The sequence below is a fragment of the Paramisgurnus dabryanus genome, chromosome 2 (genome assembly GCF_030506205.2).
Source record: "Paramisgurnus dabryanus chromosome 2, PD_genome_1.1, whole genome shotgun sequence".
NCBI lineage: Eukaryota > Metazoa > Chordata > Actinopteri > Cypriniformes > Cobitidae > Paramisgurnus > Paramisgurnus dabryanus.
The window spans coordinates 25101222-25120928 of NC_133338.1; the positions used below are offsets into that span (position 1 = coordinate 25101222).

The 19707-nt window shown below is 37.4% G+C and overlaps 1 protein-coding gene across 2 annotated transcripts in view; it reads left to right on the forward strand.

Annotated features, from left to right (window-relative positions):
* Positions 1–17836, forward strand: part of mtm1 (myotubularin 1) — a 24867-nt gene extending 7031 nt beyond the window's left edge. For both annotated transcript variants that reach the window (XM_065248789.2, XM_065248790.2), the window contains exons 5-15: positions 1708–1818; positions 2055–2156; positions 2250–2333; positions 2427–2576; positions 2772–2957; positions 3545–3730; positions 5515–5718; positions 5919–6011; positions 9568–9681; positions 11248–11424; positions 15873–17836. In XM_065248789.2, the coding sequence (XP_065104861.1) occupies positions 1708–1818; positions 2055–2156; positions 2250–2333; positions 2427–2576; positions 2772–2957; positions 3545–3730; positions 5515–5718; positions 5919–6011; positions 9568–9681; positions 11248–11424; positions 15873–16055 (1590 nt within the window). In that variant the 3' untranslated portion in view covers positions 16056–17836. The remainder of the gene's footprint in view (positions 1–1707; positions 1819–2054; positions 2157–2249; positions 2334–2426; positions 2577–2771; positions 2958–3544; positions 3731–5514; positions 5719–5918; positions 6012–9567; positions 9682–11247; positions 11425–15872) is intronic.
* The last annotated feature ends 1871 nt before the right edge of the window (positions 17837–19707 follow it).

A 19707-nucleotide genomic window follows, 5' to 3' on the forward strand; every position in this document is an offset into this window, starting at 1 on the left:
GTTTTTGTTGTTGCTAGGATCTGTAAACTTGGCTAAGAGAGAAGGAAAGAAAAAATAGCCTTAAAGTGGTTTTATATAATGGACTGTTAACACTTTACAATACAGTTGTATTAGTAAACATTGGTAAATGCATGAACTAACAATGAACAATATAGTTGTTCACCTCTATCAATTCTTGTTAATGTTAGTTAATGCCAGTATAGTTATTAATGTTCATAAATGGGGTTGGTTGGCGATATTTCAAGCATTCTGATTAAAGAGTTTAAGAGTTGGATTACGCATGCTAAACAAATGCAAAGTGTCAAAAAAGCAGTTGGATGTATAACAGAGTATTTCTGTTGCCAAATGCACTTTGCCAGGGTTCGGAAAGTTTCAGAAAGTTTTTTCCGATTACGGGTCCAGCTGACATTTCAGGAGTAAGCTATACGTATCACTTCTTTTTTTGGGCACTTCCACCGGAAAACCACGGCCACACGTCAATCAGAAGGAGAGCGAGGATTGAGAACCTACGTTACAGGCATCACTTCACGCGTAAGCTTTGTTTTATATCAAGACTCAATAATGGCACGAAAGAAGAAGTGTGTTTTTGGAAGTAGGAGAAGCAAGCCAGCATTATGGAAACAATGGATATAGTTTGTTTATCCGGGATATGAGCAGAGTTTTGCGTGTGTTTGTTTAACGCTGGATTTCATTGAAAAGTTCCAACTGGGTCATGAGTTGCATGCGGTAAGACTTCTGCGTTATGCTGGAAATAGGCACGTAAGTGCATATTATATAAACGACACGAACATGTAGTTAATCGTAAGTTATCCAATCAGTGTTCTATAAAGTGTTGACTCGTGACCTGATATGAAGGATGTAATACTACTCTATAGGTACTCCAGATAAACATCAGATACGCAGAAACAGCATGTGTTATGGACCCTTTAACAGTTACAACGCTTGTTGTTAGGGATGCACCAATAGGATTTTTTTGGGCCGATACCGATTTAAACAGACAACTTCTGGCCGATACCGATATTAAACACTTGTAAACAATACTATACAGTTGGTCTATTTGCTAGTTTATTTCTGCATCAAATATTTTTACTGAACATGGATTGGATCTAATTAACATTCAACTGACCAACATAATAAGAGAGGCACAAATTAAGCTAAAACAAATAAAGTAAGACAGCATGACAACTTCCAAGGTGGTTTTTGCTATTCAGCATTTATTTTATTAACAACATTAACTCGTTGTTTACATATAATGGATTTCTTTATGCAGTTAATTAATAAACAATCGGTATCGGCCTTTCTCGTGCTATTGCCGATATGCCGATGGTTTCAAATTCATCAAAAATCGGCCGATAAATATCGGCGGCCGATACATCGGTGCATCACTACTTGTTGTGTTAAAAAAGTATTAATACATGGCGAAATTAACATGAACTAAGATTAATCAATGATGTAGAAGTATTGTTCATTGATAGTTCATGTTAGCTAATGCATTAACTAATTGTTAAAAAATACAACCTGATTGTAAAGTGTTACCAATGTAGTTATGCAATCACACAAATATGTAAGCGGACCGTTTCTCACAATGAGTAAAATGTGTATGCTGTGTTTTACTCTGGTTGAAGTTTTGGTGTTTATAATCCATGTGTAAGGTTGTTGATGTCCTTTCCTCACACTCTTTCTTTCTTTCTCTTTCGCTCTTTCAAGGAAACACCAGTTAGTCTGGATGTGCCCTTAGGCGTCATAAGCCGTATAGAGAAGATGGGCGGAGCTACCAGTCGAGGAGAGAACTCTTATGGGCTTGAAATCACATGCAAGGTACCACCCACAAAAACAAAAGAAAATGAGGTGGAACAGATATGAAAATAAAATTATTTAAAAATGTCACAAACCAGATTTTTACTGCTGAACATGTACTACAATGACCTTTTAATGAATATTTTTCCTATTAAAAAAATAAAAAGTCACAGGAATAACATGAAAATGTGATTTTTTTTAAAGAGAATGACAAAGCTTCATAATCAGTTTTTTTAATATGTGTGTTCGTATGTTAGGACATGAGGAACCTGCGATTTGCTCTAAAGCAAGAAGGCCACAGTCGAAGAGACATCTTCGAGATTCTTTTCAAATATGCTTTCCCGCTGTCTCACGGCATGGTCAGTGTTCAACGTTTAACTTTATTCTGAAGCGCTACATTCCACAGAAGAACACATGATTTAATGGTTTCACTTTTTTTATTTTCTTCACAGCAACTCTTTGCTTTTCTGAGTCAGGAGAAGTTTGAAGAGAATGGTTGGGGCGTCTATGAGCCAATGGAGGAGTTCAGGAGGCAGGTGAGGACTCACTCTTAAGAAACATTTTTTTCTTCATGTCTGTTTTTGTAATGTTTTAATGTGCACATGACACACATGTTGTGCGTTCATCAGGGTCTACCAAATAGTGAGTGGAGGATCACTTTCATCAATAAGAGCTACGAGCTGTGCGACACCTATCCTACACTTCTTGTTGTCCCATATAAAGCTCCTGAGGAAGATCTTAGACGAGTCGCTACCTTTAGATCTCGCGGCCGCATCCCGGTGAGCTCTTGTGACTAAAACGACAGCCTTTATAGGCATATGTACTGCCATTAGTGGAAAATAGTGCCATATATTTATTATTTTTAGGTGTCTCTGCATGATGATAATGGATCGCCTTGGTTGTCAGTTCTTTCTTCTTGCATTTGATGATATATTTACCTCCTAAAACTGTGATTTTTTTCCTGCTACACTCAGGTGTTATCATGGTTCCATAAGGACAACCACGCTGTGATCGCACGGTGTAGTCAGCCTTTGGTGGGCATGAGCGGCAAACGCAACAAAGATGATGAGCGTTATTTGGACTTAATCCGCGAGGCCAATGGTACCACAAAACTTACCATTTACGACGCCAGGCCCAATGTAAATGCTGTGGCGAACAAGGTTAGATTCCACAAAGCTGCTTATATAGCTGGACTCGGTTACAGGGTTTTAGTTTAAACAGATATAGTGTGTATTTAAACACACACACACACACACAGAGACAGACACAGATAGATAGATTATATATACATGTTGTATACTTTGCAGCATGAATCAATCTTCTTACAGTTTATTGCTTTATTAAACTGTATTTACATGCTTCAAATACAAGAACATCAAGTTTAGGAGGTTAATGAAAGTTGAGAACTTCATTTAAACATCTATACCCCGCATGAAAGAGGGACATTTTAATTTATTTTGCTGTAAAAAGAGTTTGTTCATCACATGGAGGATTGATCACCAAATCTGTAGACACAAATGGTTTTCAATCTGTGGACATACTTAAATCTACCTCAGTGTGCACCCAGCGGTTTTACACAATGAACGCTAAAAGAAAATTTTCGCAAGGCCCCATTGATCCAACAATTTCTCTTACACAAGGTGTTAGTGTAAACATATAAGTCTCAAAGCAGTTGTTCAAAGATTTTGTATGTAATCATATGCCTTGCCCCTTAACCAGTATAGACCTCTGAACCCTTACCCTCCAGGCCACGGGCGGAGGTTACGAGGGCGAAGATGCATATCAGAATGCTGAACTGGTCTTTCTGGACATTCACAATATCCATGTTATGAGAGAGTCATTAAAGAAACTAAAGGACATTGTCTACCCTAATGTGGAAGAGTCTCATTGGCTGTCCAGCCTGGAGTCGACGCACTGGCTAGAACATATCAAGGTTTGTCATAACATTCGTGCATGATATTGTGATTGGAAAACTGTTTATTGAACTATAATACGTGTTTATTGTGTGCTCCCACGGGGATTCAGGTTTGAGTTTGACCTGTATTGTTTCCTGATCCTACTACCTCTCTTCCTCACAGAACTTTTTATACTTTGCAGTGGCTCTTCAATGTCTCAGTAGCTAATTTTAACCATCATCAAGTAGCATATCATACTTCATGGCCAAGGCGTAACTACAACTATTTAAAGGGACACTCCACTTTTTTTGAAAATATACTTATTTTCCCCTAGAGTTAAACATTAGATTTTTACCGTTTTGGAATCCATTCAGCTGATCTCTGGGTCTGGCGGTACCACTTTTAGCATAGCTTAGCATAATCCATTGATTCTGATTAGACCATTAGCATCACGCTTAAAAATAACCAAAGTTTTTCGATATTTTTCCTATTTAAAACTTGACTCTTCTTTAGCTACATAGTGTACTAAGGCCGACGGAAAATTAAAAGTTGCGATTTTTTTTTTAGGCCGATATGGCTAGGAACTATACTCTTATTCCGGTTAAATAGTCAAGGACTTTGCTGCTGTACCATTGCTGCAGCAGGCGCAATGGTATTACGCAGCGCCCGAAAATAGTCCCCTTGGTAACTTTTAATAGCTGGAGACTATTTTCGGGCACTGTGTAATATCATAGTCGGCCTTAATACACGATGTAACTACAGAAGAGTCAAGTTTTAAATAGGAAAGATATTGAAACTCTTTGGTTATTTTTGAGTGCGATGCTAACGGTCTAATCAGATTCAATGGATTATGCTAAGCTATGCTAAATGTGCTATCGCTAGACCCGAAGATCAGCTGAATGGATTACAAAACTGTAAAAATCAAATGTTAAACTCTAGGGAGCTGAAAAATTAGCATATTTTCAAAAAAAGTGGAGTGTCCCTTTAAGAGACGAGCCCTTCGATTGGTGTCATCCAAACATCCTGTTTTAAAGGACACATATTATGCAAAATCCACTTTTGCAAGGAGTTTGGACATAAATGTGTGAACACAACCACCTCACAATAAAAAAAATATTACTTTATTAATCCTCATTAAACCAGAGGAGTCTCATTAGACATGCACTTTTGATTCTCTTCTTAATGTGATGTCACACTGATAAAGCCCCACCCATAGCCACTGACTGACCGGTTACTTTTACTCAAAAACTTTTCTAAATGTGTTTGTTAGCACATTGTAACGTTAATGTGGCTACATATATTGTTACATACTGTATTCACAGGAATCAGATCTATTTTTAACCGAAAGTGCTCACTGTCTGTTGGTTAGGGAGTGGTGGCAGTAGCTCATTTGCATTTCAAGGTACAGACATAAAAACAGCGGTTTTGCTTCCAACCAAATTGGGGCATTTTGGACATGCTATAATAAATGATCTCTGGGGTATTTTGAGCTAAAACTTCAGACACATTCTAGGCACACATGAGACTTATATTTCATCTTGTAAAAATAGGCATAATATGTGCACTTTATTAGTTTAAATAGATACACATGGGGAGCTTTTTCAAATGTGGTTTGGTACCAATGTAACTTTAGAGAACCGACTTGGATTACAAATCTAAAACAAGAGGCATAGTCACAACCACAGTAAAATTAATTCACTATTTTTTTTTTTTTCAATTTTGTTCTCACACCTCTTCCTACAATAATGAAGCAAACAGAACTGCTATATTTGCGAGATCTTTTCATGTTTCTGTCTAACCCCATCCCATCCACCTGTTCTAGCTGGTGTTATCGGGGGCCATCCAGGTGGCTGATAAGGTGTCGTCTGGAAACTCTGTGGTGGTTCACTGCAGTGACGGCTGGGACCGTACGGCTCAGCTCACCTCTCTGTCCATGCTGATGCTGGACTCCTACTACAGAACTCTCCGGGGGTTCCAGGTGCTGCTGGAGAAGGAATGGGTCAGCTTCGGACACAAATTCGCTTCGGCAAGTCTTACCAGAGTGTTTAATGATTTTGAAGCTTAATTAAGCAAAAACATAGACAGTATTTGTGATTGGTCAACCAACATACCGATTGTTTTGACAGAGTTTGATAAAGCATAAATCTGGGTAAATTGCTTTGTTTTTATGTAACAATTGAAGCTTAGCACAATTAATAACTTCATATTGTGTATTTGTGCATACAGAGAATCGGACATGGAGATAAAAACCATGCAGATCAGGACAGATCACCTATCTTTGTGCAATTCATCGACTGTGTCTGGCAAATGACTAAGCAGGTATGAATCTAAGGGTTAAACCATGTTAACACATTGTCTTAATGTATATCAAGATTATTATCTTTAAGGAAGTTTCTTGTTCATGTAACACAAAAGGGAATATTTTGCACACTGTTTTACACATCTACAGTAGCTTGGGTTTGCTGATATATTGTTTAGATATTTTCAAGTGCTACAGGTTTAAAAATAAAATACATATTTCCACTGCATTATAAAATTTGGATAGCACTCATAGATAATTTTCCTCCTCCTTTATATCTCACGAGTAGCACAAAATGTAACTCTTCATTAGCAAAACTGTAACAGCGGGTGATACAAGTGTGGAAAGAAAGACAGGAGTGAATGATGAGAAAGTCCCTGTTCAAAATGACATCATTTGCAAGGTGTGCATGAAAACATGAGGAAGGGTGTCAGCACAACCAATGTCTTTCAGCTCTTCAAGTAACATTTACATGTGTTAATGTTATAAACAGTAGTACGTGATCACTAGGTCTGCATTTTTGTGTTTTTGAATTTAAAATTTAAAGGGATAGTTCACCCATAAATAAGAAAATGCTGTTTATTTACACAATCCAATTAGGTATGCTCATATTAAGCTTTAATCAAAGGTAATAATTTATGACCGATTAATACTATCAGATAAAAAAATGTTAAAGCGATACTACACTTTTTTTGAAAATAGGGTAATTTCCAGCTCCCTAGAGTTAAACATTTGATTTTTACAGTTTTGGAATCCATTCAGCTGATCTCCGAGTCTGGCGCTACCACTTTTAGCATAGCTTAGCATAATTCATTGAATCTGATTAGACCATTAGCATTGCGCTAAAAAACCCCAAAGAGTTTTGATATTTTTCCTATTTAAAACTTGACTCTTCTGTAATTACTGGCATAAAATTAAAAGTTGTGATTTTTTTCTATGCCGATATGGCTAGGAACTATACTCTCAAACTGGCGTAATAATCAAGGAATTTGCTGCCGTAACATAGCTGCAGCAGCCGCAACAATATTACGCAGTGCCCGAAAATAGTCCCCTTGTAACTTTTAATAGCAGGGGCTATTTTCGGGCAGTGCATAATATCAATTGAAATTTTTTAAAGAAAATTGCAACTTAAATTTTTCGGTACACGATATAACTACAGAAGAGTTGTTTTAAGTAGCAATTAATATCGAAACTCTGGTTATTTTTTAGCATGATGCTAATTGTCAAATCAGATTCAATGGATTATGCCAAGTTATGCTAAAAGTGGTACCGCCAGACCCGGAGATCTTTTGAATGGAAAATGAAAAATCAAATGTTTAACTCTAGGGAACCTGGAAAATGAGATTATTTTCAAAAAAAGTGAAGTATCCCTTTAACGCACGGTGCATCAACACATGGCTACAGACATTTCATAAATTTTCTATCCTTAATCTGTGCATGTTCTGTAAAGTAATAATTCTGTAAGTAATACTTTGTGTGAGAAATCATTTGTTCTGCATATGTGTTTATGCTTAAGTATGGTTTGGAAGCTGCACGCACATATTATTAGTGGCCAGACCTTTGCTGATCGCCTCGGTCCTAGACCCTGACCATTTTTGCACAAACAGAAAAAGAAGACAAAATAGCCAAACTTTACAAAATATTTCTTGCTTTAGAAATGGCCACTGTGGTAGATGAAAAAGAGACAATCTGCCTACTTTGGATATTAATCCTCTGGACTTATTGTGTAATGTAATGTGGCGTGCACATTTGATAATGTATGAATCCTGGTTCTGTTGTTGATCTGTTGTATTGTTTTTACTGGGTCACAGACAGCCTTCAACTGTATTTTTACTCACTGGCTATTTATTATTAAAATCTTATCAGTTAACGGTTAATGTTCAGTTAACAAGCTGCGGCAGTCGGACGGTAAATTAACTGAAATGAACATCCATACATAGGATATATTGGTGACATTTTTTCCTTAGCAGAACAATAAAGAAGATATTTGGCAGAAAGCCCAGTGCTCTGTGAAGTCAACGGTTTCTGCCACTTTGAGAGTTCAAGAAGCAAAAATATTAAATGAGACATTTCAAAAGACTTTTTTTAAAATGTCAAATAAATCTTTTGGTGTCCCCAAAGTACGTATGTGAAGTTTTAGCTTAACATAGCATATTGGGCTGTGTAAAAATATCGATACACCTTACTACCGTGATAATTTGCACGGTATTATGCCGATATTTCAGTCTCTACTGTCGGTATTTTAAACATTTATCAAATCCCTCTTTGTGCGTCAAACGACCTCCTCCGCTGCTGCTATAGTTGTCGCTGTCCAATAGTCTGTCATATTCGGCCAATTTCTCAGAAGTTAGCGGGAGTGAGAAAATGGCAGAAAATTTAAAAACACCTGCAGCTTTCAAAGCCAACATGTGGAAGCACTTTGGCTTAAAAAAAAGAAAAAAAATTAAGCTCTATTATTTGTACATTTTTGATAAAAAAGCAAAAGTATTGCAATGTATCGCAACATGCAATGTATCGTATCGTATCGTGATACACTGTGTCATGGCCATGTATCGTGATATGTATCGTACCATGAGGCCCTTGCCAATACCCAGCCCTAATACCATATAGATGATTTATTATAGCATGTTAAAATTGGCACTTTGTAGGGGTGAGCAAAAATGTATTATTTTTGGTTGTGTCCTCTAAAATGCAAATGAGCTGATCTCTGGCCTAAATGGCAGTGCCGTGGTTTGATAGTGCAGATTAGGAGGCTGTATTATCCCCTTCTGACATCACAGGGGAGCAAAATTTAAATTTCTATTTTTTTAGATGCTTGCAGAGAATGGTTTACCAAACCTAAGTTCTTGGGTTGTTCTTTATCACATTTTCTATGTTGATAGAAGCACTGGGGACCCAATTATAGCACTTGGAAAAATCAGATTTTCATGATATGTCCCCTTTAAATACAAAAGTAAGCCCTATGACTCCTGGTGACCTATTGGTGACATATTGACATCTTGTAAAGCCAGTCGATCAGTTTTTGCAATGCATTGAACGTTATTTACGACATTAGCGTTATGATATCTGATGGCCTGAGGGTGAGTAAATAAACAGCACATTTTTGTAGGGTGAGCTATCCCTTTAAAGACAAAGTTGAGATATCAACTTTTAGGTATATCACCCAGCCCTACAGCTAGCTTCAAAAAGCACAAAACCAACCCAAAAAAAGTACTTTATAAGGAGTGCGTTGCTGTTGAAGTCTTTCAAAGACATAAAACGGATGGAAATTCCACTGACTATTTACTAAAAAACCCTCTCCTCCACCGGTGCTCACAAATTTAATTCGCCTATTTAACATAATTTGGAAAAAAGCGGAGTTCATCATCACTGATGCCAAACACACCGTCTTCACACAGCATAACCGTGAATGGGATTTGACAGCTCTGGTAATGGGAAAGACTATGAAATTGGAGTTAAATCAAATTTTACAGAACATATAGAATATGTTTGGGCGAACTTTACCATGCTGCAATAAATAAGCTTTGCTTTTGATGATCTGTTCACCGTATATCTCTCTCTCTCTAACATCTGCAGTTCCCAACAGCATTTGAGTTTAACGAACGTCTCCTGGTGGTAATCTTGGATCACCTGTACAGCTGCCGCTTTGGCACTTTCCTCTACAACTGCGAGAGTGTCCGTGATAACAATGTAAGAAATCACAAAACACACATGCATGCACCTCACAAACAGTGACAATTTGGCTGTGACCACATTGCTTACAAGCCTTGAACATGTGAAGAGTTTGGTTCCAAAACGTAATAAATCCATTTTGACTAATTTTGTTAGAAAATGTGTTTTCTATACCAAGAAAGTGACTAGATGAAAAGCACTATTTTCTGTTACAAACGTTCACATAAGCATCTTTTTTTCAAAATGCTATAAATCTATTGAATCAATATATAAATGTGCATTCATCTTTGTCATGTTATATTTATTTAGTTGACTAATGGTATACACTGATTAGTCATATTAAGAACATTGTCATTGCTGCTGTCATCCTTGGGACGTCATTGCTGAACTTTTTTGACAGCGATCAGCTGTAAAATGTTTTGGTCCTGCTCGATTTTCCTTGAGTAAAATAATGTAAAGTTTTTCTTAAGATCCCCTGGGGTCAATGTGTTAGCATGACAGAAGCTTGATGCTATCGGGAGAACAAGCAACAGCCGGAATTTTCCTTCGCTCGAGTGCCTCTTGCGTAAATTATTAGATTTTGATGGCTTAGGTTTCTTCCCTGCCACAGAAAACCACAACAGGTTTATCAATGCCATCAAAATAAAAAAAATTGGTTTGTTGATCATGATGTACAAAGTAGATGAGGAAAACTAGGATTCTGTGTATATTCAAAGCGCCACCATCATTGTTTACAATGGGTGGAATGGTGCGCTGTGATTGGTTAAGTTGATTTATTGCATTCTGCAGCGAAAGGAAGAGTGGCGTTTATTGTGTTTTTGAAAAATGGAGAAAAGATGACCGCATAACACGGCAGATATCGAATTGTGCATAAATTTAAGAATTTACTTTGTAATAATAACCAGGTGTAATTGTCGATAACAATTTTTTTAAATGCCGTTTATTGCGTTTTGGAACCAAACTCTACATGTACAACACTAACCATAACATTCCTTCGTTATTTAATAGCACGTATATCATCAGATTAATCTGCCCTGTGTGTATGTCTCTTTATCACTGCTTAATATGTTACGAAAATGCCGGCAAGATTAACTAAAATGTGCTTCGTTTTACCTCTAGAATTTTGACTTCATCACACCTTTGTCTCAAAAATCCCATTTTCCTCACTGGCATCATTGGGATATATTGGCCTCTGCTCTCTCGTTCTCTTACACACATTGCCTATTATTTCTCTCTCCGCTCATTGTGTGAAGTAGAGCATGAGTAAAAGAGATGCTTCACTGGCTCTCAGTCAGAGTAGATGCACTTTGGGGAGATGAAACATTCATTCTGTCGGCCCTCCAGAGTCGTTCACCACAACAACAGTGTTAGAGAGCACAGTCTTTCTTTACAGCTGCTGTAAAGCAGTGCTGCTAACACCTCACATTGACTCTATATATATTCAACACCTTAACAGCCACTTCTGTTTTACAAGTGTCTTAACAATTCATTTGCATCTGTACTTTCTATATCTGTATAAGTTATTGTTGCTTATATTTAGTATTCCATATCGTTTCTTTTTGTCTCTGCTATTTGATTCTTTAGAACGTCCGGACAAAGACGGTGTCTCTGTGGTCTTTCATCAACAGTGACACATCCTCGTATGTAAACCCTTTCTACACGCCGGAGTCCAGTCGTGTGCTTTACCCCGTAGCAAGTATGCGCCACCTAGAGCTGTGGGTGACTTATTACATCAGGTGGAACCCTCGCATACAACATCAGGTATCAACAGAAATCTGACAGTCCAGCTAAACATTATTTATCTGTGGCTATTTTGTAGACTTGTACATGACCACACGTGTGACATGAGAGATGTTTATGTGTCTGTATTGTGTGTTTTTGCCTTTGGGTGTATGTGTGTGTGTGCGCTTCTCATTCAGTGGTGCAGAAAATCCTCTCTCTCTTTTTCCCTCCAGTAATTACGTACATTGCAGCGAAATGTCACTCAAACCTTCTTCATCAACACACACACATTCCTTTACTGTTGGGTTACAATATTATTAGAATTAATAATCCTTAAAGTCCCCCTGTAGTTTATCATTTAGCATATGTAAATGTTTTTCCTGTGACTGTAGCTTCTTTATGCTTTAAAACAGCATGAATGTAGCTCTACACACTTGCCTCATTTAGTATACAAGGAACTATGAATATGCAAATTACAATTGCACCGCTCGAATCATAGATATGCAAATTACTCCGCATGTCTAAACTTTTGCACCAACTCGGATCATAGATATATATGTAAATAAATGCTACATTCAGCAGTTTCAGCTACAAACAATAGAGATGCACCGATTGACCGACCAGAGACCGGAATTGGACGATTTTACGCATAATCTCACGACATTTCGATTCTGAGCCGGTCCTTTGTTGTCGGTTGCGCAAGCAGATTTACATAAAGGCCGCGACCCGAACCGCCTATGTAGTCTGCTGTGCCTATGTTGATTTCTGGCCCCCATCCGCAAATTATATTTTTTCACAAGTTCACACGCCCCGTAGACAGGGTGCGTAGACAATGACATCACTCAATGAACCACCATAGTACGATGCATAGTTGGAGAAACTAACTAGCTTGTCACGACTGTTTCAATATACTGTAGTTGATGATGTCAAGTAGGGGGTGGGGTACTGATTAATCTGTTCAGATCGATTTAATGTCAGATTATTGCTGTAAATAACATGCATCGCATCTAAAGACTGCTTTTGTTGCCGTCATAGACTGTAAAAAAAGATGGACGACGCCGGTTCGCTCTCTTTCATTGGTGAAAAGTGAAGCCGCCAGTGTCCCGATACGGCGCTGAAATCTTGGGTCTGAATATGCGCAGTAGCGATTTCAGGAGCAGTCCTGCGCAGTAGTGAGCAGAATGCGCATATCACAGCTGTCAATCATGACTTGAAACCACTGTTTTTATAGCATTAAAAAACTAACTAAAAACAAACTTATTTTAAAAAACAAACACTTGAATTTACATCAGCGTAATGAAAGCTACAGTAAATGACAGAAACCAGCTTCGGAAAAAAGACTGAAGTGTAATTAAATAGTTTAGTTGGTCTCAAGTCCCATTGAATAACATGGGGGAGGCGGGGTTTATGACCTATACTGGGACCAGTCACTGGGGGGCAATCAAGACGGTTTGGCTTCACTTTTCAGGGCTTGTGCGGCACGCTTGGTTGCCGTGTTTTAGTTCTCTAGATATAAGATAATTCATTCATTCGCAAGTTTTTGTCTGCGTCACTCATCCCATGGATTCCCCAGCGTCTTAAAGCTCGGAGCTCTGCGCATGTGCGCAATTTTCAAAAACAGTTTTTTATTTTGTTTACAACTTAAAAGACATGAAATGGAATTTGTATATATTTAGAATGACGGATATAGAAACAGAGCGCATTTATGATAATTTGAAAACCATGCCCACTGGGGGGAAACAATCCCAACATCTCCATTGCCTTTGTATTGCATGAGGCTGCCCTTCTTGTCATTTCTGGCTTATGACAAAAAACAGAACAATGCCTAAAAGCTGCTGTGTGACAGGGTGTACAGCTAACAAGCTAAAAAACCCAGAAATAAGTTTTTATAAGCTACCGAGCCTTAAAACCCAGCCTTTAAGGAGACAAAAGTGGATACAGGCAATAAGGCGTGAAGCGTCAGCAGAAAGAATGGGTAAATTGTGGGATCCTGACACTAAGTATACCACTGTCCGCAGTAAACATTTTGTCACTGGTAAGTCAAATATCCAAATGTCAGTTTTATATGTAATATTTCTGCAAGCTAAGCATTTTTTTTTGTGTATGTCCTGTCTCCGGTGGGCGTAGTTCTACTAATAGTAGTACTATGACAAGTTGCCTATTTCCACTTTTGTGTCTTTAAACGCTATTTTTTGGGGGTCAACAGCTTATAAAAACTTATTTCTGGGTTTTTTAGCTTGTTAGCTCTACATGCTGTCACACAGCAGCTTTTAGGCATTGTTCTGTTTTTTGTTATAACCCAGAAATGACAAGGAGGCAGCCTCACGCAATACAAAGTCAATAGAGACGGATGGATTGTTTTCCCCTGATGGACGTGGTTTTAAGATGCACTGTGTGTGCTTGCTTATTTTGTTCAAAAGCATGATCAGTCTTAGTCTGCCTGTCATTCTAACTAGGAACTATGCTTCTAACCACAGCTGTGCAACTGTATGTGATTTTTGGACATGTAACATAATTTCAGTGAGCCTAAATGAGTTTGAGAGCACTTTATTTTGAGATCTTTTTAAATGAAAGAAGATCATGTAGTTTAACCTGATAGCCTGCACGAGGACGCCAGCACACTGTAGTTTCAGTAAAAGTGCAATGTGTAATAATATCTTTAATGATGAAATTTTTTATTTATTTTTTTAAATAAAAGTGGATTTTTGTTTGTAGCCTATATGCTGTCAATTAAGCCTGGTATACACTGTGAGATTTTAAATAGTCCTTTAGGACTGTACGAGTTTAAAGTCGCAATGAAATTGAAATGAAAAACTATATATGTATTTTTAATAGTGTGGTATTATTAACAAATGACTTATCTGTGAGCTTCATTATTTTTTAAAAATTCGTGTGTGCTCATAATCTTTAATCAAAAATGCAAATCTCCTCCCCTCCTCAAAACGATCTCTCTTCACTTCCGTTCAAAAGTATGGCAGGTGGGCGGGGTCCGGGAGAAGATCGCAGTGATTAGCAATTAGCAACACGACCCAACTTCAAACGATCCAATCAGATCTCGATGGACAAATTCAAATCCAGCCCTGCCTTATTTCATCTCAAAAGCCGTTTCATTCGGATATACGTCACCACGGGGAAAATAAGGCAATCGCTACTTCCGTTTCATGGCGACTTTAAAGACTTAAAAAAAATCGGATGTGTAGTTTTATGTCAATGATCGGCAACGGCTGGGCGAACACACACTGAAGCGAAGGCTAGCAAACCGAAACAACATCTACCGTTCATTATAATCATGACTTGTCTCAAGCATAAAAGAAGATAAAACGAAGGAAACGAGTACCTGGCATTTGTATTTCTAGCGCGTATGTCCACTATTTTCGACATACATTTGTCTGTGTTGGTTTGTTGGTTTCGCACTAATTGCGTCATCGAGTTCTATGCTTCTATTGGTTCTTGATCTGCTGGTTGTCGTAGGGAGATGTCACACAGCAGGATTGTGTATCTAAATTTCTGACACTGCCAGAATTTTTCTGGAGGAATTTTGGTCGCAATGGTCATTAATCGGCTATCTGTGAACATGTCAAACTAGCATTCAAAGATGGCATATTTTAGCCTAGGATTCCAGGAATCTTTTAGGATTTCAAAATTTGTCCCAGAAAGCTAAATTGTGGCTGAAATCTCACAGTGTGCACCGGGCTTTAGAAGAAAATCAGAATCTGCAAAAATTGGTAGCAGCAGGTCGCAACTACAATCAGAATCTGCAAAAATCGATAGCGGCAGGTCACAACTTCGGGATCGGCCAAGAAAATTGCAATTGGTGCATCTCTAACAAACGCCTACTTTTAAAGTCGTTTAATCCACTTGCATTCATACATGTGGACAAGTGCCTCATGCAACTGTCTATAGAGCCCCTTCCTCAGAGAATCAGTATTTATTGATTGATGATTGGTTAATTTAACTGGAAGGTGGGACTTCTGATTTCAGAGTGGCCATATAAAGCGATGCATTGTCCCATATTCATAGTAATAGCAGTGCTCAATCTTGTTATATCCAATATGTTTTGTATAAGTACTGGCTGCCTTTTTAGTGTAAAACTAGAGATTCTTACTTACACTGATGAGAAATACCCAAATCAAAACTTGTATTCCAGATGGTCAAAGATGTGTTTTGATGTAGACAAAATTAGAAATGCAAAAAACAGTTGATAAAGATCCACAAATCAAAGATGCTGTAATGCCACAAACACAACTCTGCTGCTTGGCATTCATTTATATATTGTCCATTTGTGGCTCACATCCAGATTTTGCTGCTAGATGTCCACAAATGGGGTTGACTCCACCCACTGCGTGCTCAAATCCATCAAATCACTTCCGCATTGCGCCGAACATCTACAGCCTCCATACATTTTCATGTTTTGCTGTAAGCGAGTGTTTTGCTGCCCCCGTGTGGTTATTGTTTTTCTCATTTGTGTGCATTTTTATGCATTTCAGCAACAGAGTCCAGTGGAGCAGCGTTACAAGGAGCTATTAGCATTGAGGGATCAGTACCTGAAGAAACTGGAGGAACTGCAGCTCACAGACTCCGCCCCATCCTCCACCCACTTGACAAACAGCTCCACCCCCAACGCTGCCACGCCCAATCAGCACCTCACACACTTACAAACGCCATTTTGATTTCACTCGCAAACTGTTACGGACTTTGAACGTTTGTACATAGCAATAGTAATAATACGGTAACACACAGTAGTGACGTCGATTACGACGAGTAACAAAACAATTATGCAATAAACCACAGTACAGCCTTCATCGCGCAAAAACGCCTTAAAGTAACAGTGCTGTTTTTTTGTGCTGCATACCATGGACGGAAGTGATTGAAATTGTGTACGCGTATCCCAGAATCCACTTGGATACTATTTGGAATGGTCATGTGACGACTAAAAGTGATTGAGTTGGGTGGATGTGATTTAGCTGATGTGTTATGTATGTTATTAAGGATCTATAGTGTGTCTAGATCTGACCTGGAGAAGAGTTGAAACATTTTTGAATGTTGAGCACTGAAGATAGCGTCTGTAGGGTTTTAGAGACCGAGTGCTGGTCTTACTGTTTTTGGAGTGCTATTAACTTTAGTCAACATATCTAGTCAATCCAGTGTCAAGCAGGGTCATCAGCCTTTGGAAGAGCAATCGTTTCATATGTCGGTTTAAGCTTGTGATGGATTGAAGGCTGACCATGAGAGGTCGAGGAAGCAGATGCGTGAAGTAAATATCTTAATTTAAAAAAAAAGTCATAGGTGAGTGAACAATATGGTTGGAAAGTGTCCTGAACATTTGACTAGATTTTTGAACTCAACCAGGGTTTTTTTTAAGGGAGTGACCGACCATTTCTGTGCCTTGACTCATATCTGAGGTTTTCAGGTGTATATTTTATAACGAAACATTGTTTTTCGTCATGGCAGCGCTAGTGATTTCCATTTACCGGGTGTTTGGTGACGGGTTGATTCCTCGTCTGGTGAACTCGGTGAGGAGCGAATGCTACTACTCCAAGCCCTACATACTGGTAGCTTTGGGTTGCCCCTTTAAAACGATGTGCAGTTGCCACGGAAAGCTATATGATTCGGTCTCTAATGGGGTTGACAGTATTGCTCCCAAAGAGACATAGCATTAAAATACTGCATAGTCATTTCGGTAGGACAGGATAGTTGGTGGAGCTGTCCTCAAATCAGTTTTTTTTTCCATTATAGGAGCCGTCACTGATGTGGGGTATTGAGTAACTGAAAACATTACGGGGGTTACTGTGAGATGTTGCTAATGCTGCCTCCGAAAACTGAACTTCTAAAGACTTTGACCTCAATGAGGATATGAAGTTTAAACCATAGTGTGTGTGTGAAGAAGAAAATGTTCAATAAACAAACAAACCATTTGGGGTTGGTTGTTTTTAGGGGAGAAATGACAAAAGATCTATTTTTATTTTGTACAAGTACCAGAACTATGTTATTACCTCAAAACAAAACCTATTTTACTGTTGAAAGTTCTATTGTTGTAAAGTAGAATTATTTTATTCAGTGTAAAAATTGACAGTTTTATAAAATGGAAAGTAATGAGAAACAAATGATGGTTTTGGTAACTAGGTAATTATTTGAACATCCTCTTATGTATCTAATTTCTTATTTTGTTTGTTTGTTTCGTTTGTAACGGGCATTTAGGTTTTGCTTTGTAACATTTTAAAGATCCGAGTATGATCTAAATCTGTAGGGAAGTCTTTTGTTCTCGATTTATTTGCTCAATGCATGAGATTGAGTGAAAGAAAGCTGCACTCTTGATTTTTTTCTGACATTTTCTTAAGTTAGACATAATAGTTTAAAGGGAACTATTTGTGTTTTGTATTCCCTCATGTATCCTGTATTTGTTGGCCAGCTGTTGTTCTGTACATAATGCTGATTAAATTAATTTAAACAAGTTCATATGAAAAAGGCTACATGCTCATTATTGTCCTCCCTTTTATTTATGTGCATCATCGCTCGTGAATCATTAATGTTTAGATGGTATGTTTAAAGGTTGCAGTATACTTGGCATTTAAAGTACCAGAGCCAAAGCTTGTTATATTGGTTGGGGAGTTCAAATGGAATGGATAGCTATTTATTAGTTAAATCCTTGCATTGGGGCACACCAATTTAAACTGTACTAAAAACCAAATAATTCTCATATAATTATGATCTCCAAGCCTGCCTGACTGCACTTAAAACTGAATAGGCTGCTGATCACAATCTGTAGGGTTTTTTTCACACAACTAATATTTTCTTTCAATGGCACGTTTTTAGATCCATCACTAATATCTGGGTTTCCTTTTAAATGCCAAATTGTATCCACATTACATCCTAATCTCTACAACAATGTATTTACAGTTCTCCTCATACGTTTACACACCCCTACAGAATCTGCCGAATGTCAACCATATGTTAAATAGTGCTGTCAAAAGATTAATCATGATTATTAATTGCATACAAAATAAAAGTGTGTGAATATGTGTGTTATAATAATGTATATTTAAATACACACATAAATATATTAATTTAAATATATATATATATATATATATATATATAATAAAATATATCCAAAGCTAAATAAATAAACACACGCACTTGTTAATGTTTCTTAAACAGTGTTGGGGTAACGCATTACAAGTAACGCGCATTACGTAATAATATTACTTTTCTGAAGTAACAAGTAAAGTAACGCATTACTTTATAAATGTTCACATTAATTTTAAGTTACTTTTTTAAAGAGTTAGAAACGGGGATGGCAAGTAACGCAAAAGCAACGTAAGCATTACTTTCCATGAAAAGTAAATAAGTAACGCAATTAGTTACTTTTTTGGGGAGTAACTTAAAGGTGACATAGAATGATTGAATGGAGTATTTATCCTTGTTCTGTGATGTGACATGTTGACAAATTTTTTTTTTTTGTTTGGGTCTGTAATGTCTTAGAAGCTTCCTAAAAACCTCTTTCAGATAGCTCTATTAGGGTGGGGGATTTTAAACAAGTGGTTTTGCACCTATTTGGCTCCCCCTACTGGCTTAACTTGCAATCTCATTACTGATTGGCTGACTTTGCTGCCACTCAAAAAATGTAGCCAATTATTTTAAAGTGGAGGGGCAGTGAGATGCCTGTGATGTCATAAGCATCAGTTTTTCAGATTGGGACGTTTTCTGGCTGACATTTCTAAAAGAGGAATTTCTATGAGACTGAGATGTTTAGCATGTTTAGCACTTTTTGTATGTTTGTGAATGCGGGTAGACTACCATTATTCAACAAAGACAAGGTAAAAATGGTTTTTCATTCTCTGTCCCCTTTAATATTGTAATGCATTACTTTTAAAAGTAACTTTCCCCAACACTGTTCTTAAATACATACATGCATGTGTGTGTTTATACAAAATAATTACACAGTGCACATATCTTATGCAAAAACAAACTTTTTGAATGCAATTAATCCTGATTAACCTTTTGACAGCCCTAATGTAAACATCTGTTATGTGAAATCGCTTGTTCAGAAAAGGATTAAAAAATAAAAACCCGTTTTATGTTGCCTTTTATAACATTTGCAGATAAAGTAAACTGAAGCAGAGTTGTAAGAATGAACAGTTTAAATGAAATAATAAATATGACATTGTAATCCAAGGATAATATAACAGTAAAGTTATAGCATATTCGTGTTTCATCATACCTAGTGCTGGAAATGGTTAGAAAACTGGTTGGAATTTTTGAAATGATGAAATTGAAAATAAATTATATTTAATTAAACAACTTGAAACATTTTCTTTATTG